We start from the raw sequence: 13,600 nt of genomic DNA on the forward strand, positions 1-13,600 counted from the left end.
CAAGTATAGAGCGTAAGACTCAAGTCCAACGAGAAACTCGGGTGTGATTCTTTGCCTCACTATCACATCACCAATGCAGTAACACATCTTAGTTATTTATGTACTAACGCCATGACAAACTACGTGCAACCAGTGAAACTTCCAGACCACAAAACTTTACCTTATGGACATACTGATATCACCCAGTATAAAAAGGGACGACTTCCAAGAACGACACTTCATTGCGAGGACAAGCAACGAGAAAGATGAATCACTCTACGCAGATGAAAAAAGAGAAGGAACAAACATCACTGACCTCTTTCACTACCATGCCGTCACAGCAAAGTGCGTCCAAGAAGGGAAAGGATTCAGTAGACCTACAGGAGTATTTTAGCATCGAAATGACTCAGACAGCGACCTCAAGAAAATTTAGAACGACAACTTACACCTACACGGTGAAATTTAGAGACTTCGCGTCTGACATTTCAGCCGAGGAAGTAGCAGGTTTCATTACGGACCTACTTGAGTCACTGTTAGAGGAACTCAAATGTCATTGCCAAGTCAAAGATCGAGGTCGTTTGAGCCTATCTATGTATCACGACAGTTTGAACTCACCTGTATGTCTCGGATTTAGCACACCTGCAGAAATAACTTCGTCCAAACTTTTGAGGGCTATTGAAGACGTGCAGTCGATGAGAGGAAAATTTGACATCAACGAAGGAAAAGTAACCATTCATATGGTATACATTGTACCTCCATGGGAAGAAGACGATGACTGCACTTGATCTGCTTACTGATAAGTGTACCTAGCACGATGGATATAACAGCCGATTTATGAATGAAACGGATTAAGTGATGGGAAATATCTACGCTGGGACACAAGTGCTAGCTGACCAGATTTTTAACAACGTGTGAGACGAATAGAGAGAGAGAGAAACATGAACTTTGTCCTATTTGATTGCATGTTACTTGTTTTGTGTTAGCTTTTTCTTATAAATGAACATTAAATGTAAACAGGTTTACTAGAGCCAAGAACTAAATAACTAGTAAATAGGTCTGTTTGATGTAGAAATGTTTATGTATTAAATGGATAGTGCTTAGACCAAAGCACAGGCCAGAGAGCCCATGTATATACTTGAATAAATGTTTTGAACCCATACAATAGACTTTTCTTTTTTGAGCCTCTATTCTCTCTGTGAGGTTTGTTTTAGAACATTTCTGTCGTCTTTTCTGTGTGTTTAAATGTGTATTTGTATGTTTGTCCCTATCTACCCTTTGTCCTTACAAATACATTAAAATCCCTATAAAATGTTTTGACCCTATAAACCTCATGACATCACCCAAAGTTCAATTCCCATTGACATCCAGGTGACATTCCCATGTTCAATTTCCATTGACGACAAAGTGCAGACCCCATATTTTAACGTTAAAGTCCCATTGACGTTAAAGTACCGGTCCTGTTCAATTTCCATGTTCAATTCCCCTTGACGCTCTACAGTTCCATCCATGTTAAAATTTCCCATGTTAAATTCCCCTTGACGCCAGAGTGCATCGACTGTTTTTGCATGGTAAGTCCCCTTGACGCTAGGGTGACCCCATATACTACTTACGTCACCCAAGAGGATAGTCACCTACAACTATTAGCATGTAGTGGTTTTCATAAATGAGCATAACAGTTTCGGGTTGGCGTGTTTGCTTTCAAATCAGAACGATCGATATTTTTAAAACAAGTTAATTTAGAGTGATCTTTTGTATTAACAGATCTTTTAATCCTTCTTTCAATTCATATTCGAATCAATTAACCGTAATTCTCATGGACACTGAATCACACACACACACACGCACACACACACACACACACACACATCCGGAAGATGAGATAGGAAAGAATGATACCTATCAGAAATGGCGACTGTTACATAAGCAGGAAATTGAAACCTAGTCACTCAAAATATGCGTAAGCCTTTAAAAACTGATTTACCAATTTTAGCATAGAGCCGATTACACTATATAATAATTAAAGATTTTTTGCTTTGATTATTTCACTTTTTTAATGCTTGCCCATATTATTTTGTCGGCTGTATTTTAGAAGTCATGTGGTAGAGTTAAAATATCAAGAATAAACGTCGTTTGATACGGGCCCTTGTCGAATAAGCTAAATACGAAACTAAGCATCGTTTGAGCATCGTAAATCGGCGACACATGTGTTGGTGATAAGAAAAATGGCTGACGCACAGTGAGTATATTTTACGAGTAAAAAACGTGTTTTAGAGACACGAGCTCGATGTCTGTTACTCGCTGAATTAATTTTAGACAATCTGAGCTTAAAGGCTGCTGAACTGGTTATGTAATTGCATAGCAATTAACTGAGCGGTTTTCCATTCGTCAAGTGCACCTCGCGCTAGGAGACGCCGTCAATCCAGAACGTTCTTTGGCTTCGTTGAATTGCCATTACTTTTATTGAATCTCGTATCATGACTAAGTGTCAGTCTCGTCAAGTCGACGCGAGCTTGATGTTGAGAAAGAAAAAAATCTGAAGGGGAAAAAACCCATAGAGACAAAAACACCTTAGATTACCCCCATGACCCGTTCTGACATAGGACTTTAGTACTATACAAGAGAGTAGGTACGCAACTTCCAAATACTTAGTTCCACCCATGACCCTCGATTTCCTTCTGCTATTTTCGTCTTTAAAGGCACACAACCATACTCTGGCTTGTTCATCCACGGAAGAATTAGACATTGTCTTCTCCACTGCACACATTGTAAACCACATGGGTTTGTTACAAAGAAAATGAGGAGTATCCGTCCGTGAATCAAGGGATAGGGTTCTAACCTGTAACAATATAACGCAAGGGAAGACACCTCTTCACACCCATCAGTAGTTCCAACCCTGTTAGTTTATCCTAATTGAGTCTTATAAATTCCAACTTAAGCCAGTAGTAATCAAGAATAGTTCAATTTTCAAAACAGCTTGACACGCTTCCATCAGTTTGTGACATGTTAGAGAAAATGCAGTAATTGTTCACTGATTCTGACATCTGGATATGTAATGTTTGGCAGTGCCGTTTACATTTGGATAGTCTTGGATTTCACCATTGACTGAAAGGTAAGATCTGAACAACCTTGAGTCTGTAGTTCAGCATTAAGTATGTTTCAGGAGTTAACAATACACTGTGCTACCATGTAACCAGCAATCAGCACCAAATTTACCAAAATCATTAGTTGTTTTTGCCACCAAAATTAAAACCTCACAATGAACATTAACAATATTTACTGTGGACTCGAGGTTGTTCGGATCTTAACTTTTCGTCAATGGTGAAATTCAAGACTATCCCCATATATGCCAGTCATTATGCTTTTGGCATAATCATTACGCTTTTTTTCACTAAATTACACTTTATGCTTAAAAGCATTTAGATGACACTTTTTGATATGTCCCCCTTCCCAAAAATTTAATAATTTGTTTTCTTATTTTTATTAACATCCCATTAATCTTTCAGACCATATTCTAGAAAAGAAGGCTTTTCTGTAGCTACGACGTAAGAGTATGCTTGTCCATTGCCTTGCATGCACTTTCCTAACAGTTATGTTTATTTATAGCAGCTGCCCTATTTCAGTGACCATAGGTCTCGCTAGGATTTTAAAACTAGGAGTCCAGGACTCCCATTTTGATAAAACTAGGAGTCCCACCATCAAAAGTTGCAGTCCCTTCTTACAGAATCAACACAGACATGAGTGCATATATTTTTAGATGGAGAGGTTTTCGTAATGTAATCACTCACTATAATATAGCTCCATTACAACAGTCCATTAACAGAATCACAAATTTATAGTTTATTTGTATACGTACTTGTAGTCATTTTAGGCAGTAGTATCTGATCTGCTGTTTTTTCCCCTATTTTCGCAAATACATGTCAAGTCAAAAAACAGTTCAGACCTTAAAGTGCATCTCGCAAATTCCACAACATAGCATTGTCCCATGTTTCTGACCTACATAATTTGCATTTTAAAGTTAAATCTTTAATAAAATAATACCAAGGCTTTGGTTTCAATGATTTGTATATTTTTTCTGAATATAGTTGCCCAATGATTTAAGAAAACAGACAGTCTAATAAACTAGTTCATCCCAGACTTGGCGAAGTCCTCCATTATTTCCTGTTAGGCCTACTGGTTCACTTACGGTTTCAAACTAATTTTATAACGAAATAGTGTATAAGAGGCAGTTAATATATATCTAGATCACTGATTCTGATCTTAAAATACAAGTTTATCTGTTTTATCATCAAAGGATAGCTTGCAGGAAATTGATTGTTGCTATCTTACTTGGAAAAGGGTTAATGGACAATCAGCTATCAGAACATAATGCTTGTGAATGGGCAAGAGTAATTGATATAAAAACTAGGCCTAGCTACTGATACCTTGATGAATACATTCTGCTACAACACTAGAAATAACTGGGCTGAGGTGAGGGGGATTTAAAAAAACATGGTATGGTCAGTCAATGTACCTACTAAATAATCACAGGGTGAAGTCGTTTTTGCTTTCCTAACAGATGAAGGCAAAGTTTACATTCGGAAGTGAACACAATAACGAAAGCTAAAGTTGTTTATTTGATGTACAGTGGAACCCCGCTATAACGCGCCCCGCCATAACGCGAATTCGGATATAACGCGGTCGTAGCATGGCTCCCGAAATTTCGTATATTCATTCACACATGGAGAAAAAAATTTTGGAGAAAAGTAAAAAAAAAAACAAAACAAGAAATTAACTTCATTTTGGGCATGAGATTAGTTGTGACTTTTAAAATAATATGATCGTGGCTTGGTTCCTGAAATTTGAAATTCATTTACGTGTATTTTTATCGGACCGTGAAAATATTTGTTTAACGTACGAGAAATAGTGTGTAAAACGTTTATTATAATTTGGTGGAAGAATTCGCGTATGACTTTTAATAATAAACGATCGGAACTTAACAATTTATCCAGGTTCTTTAAGTGATTTTGGAGAAGTGATCCTGTATGAATTCTAAAATAATACGATATATATAACGTACGAGAAATAGTGTGTACAACGCTTGGCTTCTGAAATTTATCAATTTGAACAGGTTGTGGTGAAGCTCCGTATTCTACTCTAGATGAGAAAACTGGTTTAATTAGGTTTTTGAATTGTTAAGCCGAAGTAAACATTATCGAAGTGTTACTTATTACGGATCCATGAGTAAAGCCAGTAAATCGTCTTTGTGATTGTCTTCCATGAAATCTGTATACAGTCGTTGCTCAAACAATAGCCGACATGGGCTTCTTATTTAACTGCAATCACAGCCAAGCAGCAGACAAAGCTGTGGTTGATACAAGAGTCGCACAATTTAATAAACATCAAAGGACGAAAGCCGCCAACATGTATGCTGTGCTTGGCGGTGTGATCAAACAACAAACAGTTGAAAGTAAATAATATCCACTTTATTATCTGTGAATTAAAAGGGTATGAAATTGTACATCCGTTCAGCTTAATTTTGTTTTATATAAAAAGTGATTCGTAACCATTGCAGGCCTTCATTACTTAGTTATCGAGCTTTATCTGTGTACGTTGTTTGCTTATATAAAAAAATATTTTACTGTTATGGAAAAGCAAGTTCAAAAACGCAAGTCATTTTCTGCTAAAGAGAAACTGTATGCCCTAGATCAACTAAAGAAGGGCAAACAACAAACTCAGCTTGCCAGAGATCTAGGAATCAGCGAGTCCACTTTGCGAGGGTGGAAAACAGATGAAGGAAAGCTCCGTAGTCTACCCAACATTCTTGAAGAGGAAACTGGTTTACAGCGTAAAAGGGTTAAGTTAGCTAATGACAATGTCCTAGATTCAGCTTTGTACCAATGGTTTGTACAAGCTCGCTCAGAAGGTGTTCCAATTTCTGGCCCAATTCTGAAAGCCCAAGCAGAGAAATTTGATCGCCGTATCAATGGAGATGATTCCAAATTTAAGGCGAGTAAGTTCGCGGCAAAGAAGCAAACGTCATTGGATATATTTTTCAAGAAATGATGAAATTTAAATTTGGAACCACACTGACTTTGCACTTTGCGCAACGATTAATTGAGCAGTTTTCACATGTTTCTTTTGATGTTCACAAAATCTGAAATAAAAGTTATTTGCACGCTGAAATCATGCGTTGATTGTTAATTATTCTTGCAGTTGTCGCATATGATAAAATTTTAGCGGTATGAAATTTGTACAGACACCGTATGGAGACCCGGGAATAGCTGCATGCAATGACCGTACGATATCAGACGGCAAGTAAATGGTTTCAATATTTTGTTCATCCTATATTTTACACGACGAATTCAGACTATTACAAAATTATTGAATATTTTAAATCTGTACGATTTTCAATTAAATTACATCCATTATGGATGAACTGCATGCCACGACGGCACGGTAGCATACGGTGTTGATACACTTTTCATGATATAGCGATAGTCTGGTATTATCGGTCAATCTGTCAATCTGTATTATCGTTCAAACAAATAAAAATTAGTAAATGTTTTTAATGCACAGTAATAACCTATAAATATATTAGCCATATATTAGCCATCGATTATTTTGAATATATCTTAATTAATGCATTCCAGTTAATATTCATCTGATGATAAGCCGACTTTTGATCATTGTACATGTATACACGTATATGTTCTCGGAAAAAAGTTAAATATTGTGAAACCCCGCATTAACGCGACCCCGCTTTTAACGCGATCCGATTTTATGGACCCCGATCATCGCGTTATAGCGGGGTTCCACTGTACTTTTATAAATGACCACATGTACCTCTCTGGGTCTTTCTGCCGATGAATTCAATCACATTAAGTATCAGTACATTTCCCCACCCCGCCGCCAGTCATGCTTTTGAACTTGCCGCCCAGCTATTGCATCATGTTCTTCTTGATGTTCTCTTATAAAATTGCGACATGTATGTACATCAAGGGGCCCTTCAGTCACTGAATTCTGTCATTATAAATATCAGCACAGCTAATTGATCAACACATTTTACCGCAAAGCAGGTGGCTGAAGCAGGACTGACAAGTCTTTGAATTTTGTCGCACACCTATTATATGCATACTAACTCCAATTCTAAGGTAATTTCTTTTTTACAGCAGAACTAAATTGTGGATACGAATTTTATAAATGCAGAAGCGTTATCTACCGAGTTCTTAATAGAACACGGACTACCCTACAAAGATTTCAGTTTCTGTTAATTATCTACAATATTTCTTATGTTATCACTGATATCTTTGTTTCCCTATTATCTTTGTATCTTTTTCCTCTAATATGTTTGATAATTCTTTGACCACTTAACTCTGAGCACTTCTTTTGGAGTTTTGGAGAAATAATGCTAGGTTTATTTGTTGAAATGAGTTCAGACATTTCGTCCATTACAAATGTAGGAGTCCGTAAGTATTCTTCACAACTGCATCTAGAGTTTCCATGGATAGCTAGACCTGGAGATGTACCGATATGTTCATGTAAAGACAGATTGCCATCAGATGTGTAACTCACTTCAGAAATGTAGTATCTTTGCAAGTATTACTATATATTGTCAGGAGACAGTTGTTTGGGAAGAGGGGCTTGTCCATTTTCAATAATCGATCCATACACTCCACTTCTGAGAAATGTTTTATTCAGGCCACCATTTGGCAACACCCACTCACCTTATACAAATTAGCAAACACAAGGTGACTCTTGTGTTTTAAAATCTGTCCATGCCCCCAATTCCATGCTGATTATTTTATCCTGTCAACATGCTCAGCCACAGGAAAAGGATATAATAAAAGATCTGTTCCCAGTGTATGATTTAAGTACTTTAATGATCATTTAATAACCACTTTTAACTATTACATTACCGCTCCAGTGGCCTAGTGGTTAGAGTGTCCACATCAGATGCAGGAGGTCATGGGTTTGATCCTTGGCTGAGGCATACCATGTACTAAGTGCTGCTTTGCTTGGCGCTCAGCATTAAGAGGTTAGTGTTAAGACTGGTTGGGCTGTTGTCAGGAAAATGTGACTGGGTGGGACATCATGCAATATGTCTGTATCACTAAATCATCTGAATTTGAATAATAATAAAAAAATTATTTTGCTTACATTAAAATCTGCCTTGTACCTGATGAAAAAGTTGGTAATTAAATATGAATGGGTCACCTAGAATTATAGGACACAGTATAATTTTATATAGCCTAAAATTATCCATTCGTTATTGTAATACAGTAGTCCCCGCTTATAAGGCCACCCCTAATGCATCAGGGAAGTGGCCTTATAATGAGGGTGGCCTTTCTAGAGGAGGATGACAAATGCGAATAGTAAATACATATGAAGAAAGTCACAAGTACATTTGATTCTAAAACAGTTAATATTTTCATTAAAAAAATCACATGCATGTTGTGAAATAAATGTAAAACAAACTGTGTTGTCATTTTCAAAAGAATGCTATGAATAACCATTGATACAGTTTTAAAACTGTCTTTATAATTATGTTACAGATCACATCATCTGTCACTTTGTTGGTAACAGTCTAAAAAACAAACCAGTCTCATCACAATTAAAAATATCCTTGCTGTCATATCCCCTGCATATATTGTTTAGTCTTTTGTTCCAATCTTCGACAACTTCATTATTAACATCAGCTGATTCTCCACTAAGGACAGAACACTTAATATTGTGTTGCACTTGAAATCTGTGCAGCCATCCGTTATGTGCGGTAAAGTCATCATATCCCAATTCAACTGACAAAATTGTTGCTTTTTCTTGTCATTCAAATCAGGATACAAACATCTCCTGGCTCAAACAATCTTCCTTTCTCCATCCATTTCACCTTCCCACCCCTCTTCTTCAGAATTGTGTCCTTATCTTTCATGATATTGTTTATCTGAGTCTTCCCGACATTAGTTTTCTGCAAGGATCCTCGACACCACCCCCACCCCACCCCCGTCAGTTGAATTACTTTCACTTTCTCTTCTAAACTGAGAATTTTTCTTTTCCTCGATGATGTTGATCTTTTTGCAGTTGCCAACTACAATACTGATAAAACAATTTTGTATGCATCTAAACAAATTGCCGTGTGTTTGTAAAGGAAGTGATCTTGTCACGTGATTCGTTAGTCGCAGTCTGGTTCCCTATTGTTTTTTAACATTTCTTTACACTAAGTGAGAGAAGCCAAAACGACTTCGATATGTACCATTAACATCACGCAGATTTGACCTCGCGGCCTTTAGGATTCGTAATTTTGACAATTATTGTCAGTAGTAATAGCCACTAATTATCAAAGTGAACAAGCTCAACATCTTACTAAGGGAAGCCATAAAGGCTGTCAAACCATTTTCCTGCTAACTTGGGTATTGTACATCGATACTGCCACTTCTCAGTTGTTACTACTGTTCAATAATTGTAATCTTAACAATTATCAGTGACTAAACCGGACATCTTATGATAACACAGCAGTAAGGCTAACTGTATAACATGTACTTACCCTTTTGTATGGATTAAAATTTGAGTCTTTCTTGGTATTTATGGAATAAATTTGGCTTCTCGTGAGGCGTAAATGATATAATATTAACCTTAGTGGTACATGTACTTTACTCAACACTTCTTTCAGTAACGAAAACTTGACATTGGGAAACAGAAATCGGATTACTTAACACACGTTATGAATAAAATACTGGTTCTGGATACATTTTCAAATAAAATGCGTCCGCTTGTGAGGGATAAATTTTATATTATTGCACTAATATGCCGGTCGCGTTAGCCAGGTGGCCTTTCGCGAGGGGTACTTTTGAACACGAACTCATCGGTGCCAACAGACTCTGGCCGTAAGGAGCCAGTGGCCGCTGGTCGGGGGGGGGGGGGTGCGTTTAAGAGGGGGACTGCTGTAGTTGATATATATGGTCTTTTGTTTATCCCTTTACCTCATACAACCGTCTTTGGACGCCTCTACAAAAGTCGCATCGAAGCAAATTTTGACGCTTCTACAAAAGTCCCATAGAAGCGCCTTTTGACGTCTGCTGTAAACATCAGCCATTTTAAGCCGGTTTTTGTAGCGCCACCTTCGGGGAAAACCCCTTATTAGATGCTACATTCATTTCTGTGAATGACAATTACGTCAGATCACGTGGTCACTGTTTATGTTCTGGTCGATATCTGCTATTTAAAGTAACTGGGTCGTAATCTCCACTCTCCAAAATGGCGGTCGCGGATTTCATTCAGTACGTACGAAGTTTTCATGATTAGAATCACAACTATGAAAGATTCAATAACCTAGGTAAAGGCTCTGATATTGATATAGGCGCAATTAGTTTTTATAAATTATCAAATTTAGATGACTTAGTGATGTAGACACAGATGAAAAACTTGTAAATTTCGAGTATGAGAAATGGCAGTTCTACGGTTGGTCACACGGCCTCACTGACATGACGGTGAATGAATTCTCTCCAGATTTTAAAGCACATAACAAATTCTTCCATGATAAATAATTACACAGCTATAACAATCGGACTTTACTCTTAAATTGTTCCACATGTAATAGATGTGTACCAAAAATGTAAAATGGTTAAAATTGCTGTTAAACGTAACATACACTACATTGCTCAATAGTTCACAGGCAAGCTATGCGTATGCGGTCGACTAGGTAACCTGTGTTCTGTGTATAGTGAGCTGCACTTTGTCACTATGCTCTATGAGGTAAAGGGTTATAGACACTTTTATTATTCTGACATTAGTTACATAATTGACAGTTATTATATAATTAGTGATTGTTTGGTTGTAATCATTTATAATCATGATTACACTATGCACTTAAACTGCCAATGAAGGAAGATAATGATTACAATTGTAGAGCTTCAGAAATCAATGGTTATGCTTACAATTACAGTTCACACTGTAATTATTATTACAATTGTAATTGGCCCAATGCTTGGCTAGTCAGATGTGAGATGTCACTGATTTGTTAAGGTGAGTGCCTTATAACACTTGGCCACCCAGAGCCCTGAAAACTTTGAGGGGATGCAGTTCGATAAGTACTACACCCTCATAGGTAGGTCACAGTCTGTTTATTGTCTCACTGACTTTGGTTCAGTTTGTTTATCAAGTTTATTTCTCATGTTTGAAATATCAAACTAGATAATTGTATGAATCTCATTTAGTAAGTACTTGACCTTCTAATTAAATGTAAATGTGAGCTGTATTTCATATTTTACTGTTGTACCACAATTCTTCTTATTCTTTTTGTATCTTTGATTTATTTTTTAACACATTTGATTTGTAAAAGTCATATTCATTTTGTTTGTTAAATTTTTTTTGTCCTGGAAGGTAAGTTTCATGATTTTAAGTATTTTATTTTTAACACAACTTGAGTCTTAAGATTAAAAGATTTCTGTGGCTGTCCTGCGTCATTGCTCATGCTGCCATTGGTATTTATTGACATTTCTTGTTTGTGAGTTATTGACAAATATATATAGTTAAACATTTTATGGCAACTTGGAAACTAAGGTGCAGACTCGAAATGAAGTTAATAGTGGCTGCAAGTCCTACATTTTGGTATCTAATGGACATGGATGCTAGTTCTCAGGTTTTCTTTTGGCACCCATAATTCCTTTTTTGTGCTAGAATAAAAGAAAAATGACTTAGAAAAATATATTTTCCAACATAAAAATATTCGACCCATTGTTGCAATTTTTGTAGATTAAATTCAGGAGGAGCTTCTTTGAAATTTACACCATTAGGAACAGAAGTTATACCCATTGAACTAGTTTCCTTTTTAAGGTAATTATTTCTTTATTCCTGATTATATATCTTATTTTATATTCTTGAAATTTTCAGCACATTTATCCCAACAGTGCTGTGGGCACAAAGGAACAATATTCTGTACATCACTATCAACGTGGAAGACTGCAAAAATCCATCCATCACCCTAGATGAAAATTCTCTCCATTTTAAGTAAGTGCTGTTTGAAGTGCTTGTTCAGCAATTTCCGTCATGGTAAACATTATGCTAAAAATTCTGTGTTTCAGGTACAAAATGATTACAGGTGAGGAAGCAGAGTTTTCTCCAGTATATGTGCCTTGTGCCTTTCAGTACCAAAAAATTCAAAAGGGCCCATGTAGACATCAGCAATACATTGTAACAGGTGCACAGAGAGCAACTCTATTGTTTTTTGCAAGTTCTATAATCAGTGTGCCAACTATTAGGGAAGGTATCCAGGTCATCAAGAGTCATATTATAATATTCAGACCATACAGCAAGGTCTCATTGATCAAGATTACCCCATGTTTGTACAGACCTCTGGACTAAGAAGTTAAAGAAAGATAGATTTTGTCATACTGAATACTGAGATCAGGGAAGGTGATTATGAATGGTAGTCTGGTATAAGACCACTCTGGTGGCCTAGTGGTTAGAGCATCCGCCTCAGATGCGGGAGGTCGTGGGTTTGATCCTTGCTGAGTCATAACAGAGACTTACAAAAATGGTACTAACAGCTGCCTTGCATGGCGCTCAGCATTAAGAGGTTAGTGTTATGACTGGTTAGCCTGGTGTCAGGATAATGGGACTGGGTTGGACATCCTGCTACATGATGCCTCAGTGTTAGGCATCACTATAAACTGCCAGACTGCAGACGGCATAGCAATATGACTGAAAAATTGTTAAAGCTACGTTAAAAATCCAAATCGCATACACACGCACAGTCTGGTATAAATATAGTTACTATATACCATATTCTACACAATACATGCACATACTTGAATTTGTGTGCACACATCTTTGTCAAGATTCACTAAAAAAAACTGTCCATTTTAAGTGGATGTCTCAATTCCAGTATGCCTTGTGGAAAAGATGCAGCTGCTTTTTCAGGTTAAATACCAGCAGTCGTACTTGGTGTCTTATTGCTATTCAAAAAGCTCTTCAGTCTTTCACAGGGAGAGAACTTTCATGAAAATAAATGCTCATGAGGTCAGGGCTACAGCCTGTTTGAATATTTTCCTTTGGATAATATCTTGAAGTCACATTCTGGTGGTCTTATTCCACTTCCTTGTCATTTTACATTTGGTCATTGTTGAACAAGAGTGAGTTAATTTATGCATGGTTACAACTGTATCTGCAGTATAGCACATTACTGATAGAAATGGTGAGTTTACTTTGACTGCGTATCATAGACCATTGGGCTGAAAAATTCACCCATGCAGTAATAGCAGGCAGTCTAGATTCTTTGAGGGTAGGGTGGGGTTAAAATTAATTTAATTATGTTATTCTTAACTGTTACTGTTGCTAATTTCTCTCCTCCCTCACTGTTCCAGGATGCTCCCAGGATGCGCGATCGCATGATTCACCCAAAATGTGTCAAATTCGTACACTTGGAAAATGGTAATGCATGACAACTCCTGCAAATTAATTTGAAGTCAGGCATATGAAAATGTACTCTGAACAGTATACAACTTATTTATTATTAAAGTACTTGTAGAAGTGGTAAAAATATTGTAGTGCTTGTCGTGATGTGTATTTTTCTGTAACTGTTTACACATTTGGTTTCTTTGGCTTGACATGCATGGTTGTTAAACAAATTTTGATTTGGCATATTGGGCCC

General features: G+C 36.9%; 1 protein-coding gene across 1 annotated transcript in view; it reads left to right on the forward strand.

The window, feature by feature from the left end:
• Positions 1 to 2,133: 2,133 nt before the first annotated feature.
• LOC149776269 (uncharacterized) overlaps positions 2,134 to 13,600 on the forward strand; it is a 36,948-nt gene continuing 25,481 nt past the window's right edge. The window contains exons 1-2 of the mRNA XM_089942703.1: positions 2,134 to 2,215; positions 11,842 to 11,958. Of these exons, the coding sequence (XP_089798829.1) occupies positions 2,202 to 2,215; positions 11,842 to 11,958 (131 nt within the window). The 5' untranslated portion in view covers positions 2,134 to 2,201. The remainder of the gene's footprint in view (positions 2,216 to 11,841; positions 11,959 to 13,600) is intronic.

This window comes from Sinohyriopsis cumingii, chromosome 18 (genome assembly GCF_028554795.1).
Source record: "Sinohyriopsis cumingii isolate HCF-2022 chromosome 18, ASM2855479v2, whole genome shotgun sequence".
In the NCBI taxonomy this organism is placed as follows: domain Eukaryota; kingdom Metazoa; phylum Mollusca; class Bivalvia; order Unionida; family Unionidae; genus Sinohyriopsis; species Sinohyriopsis cumingii.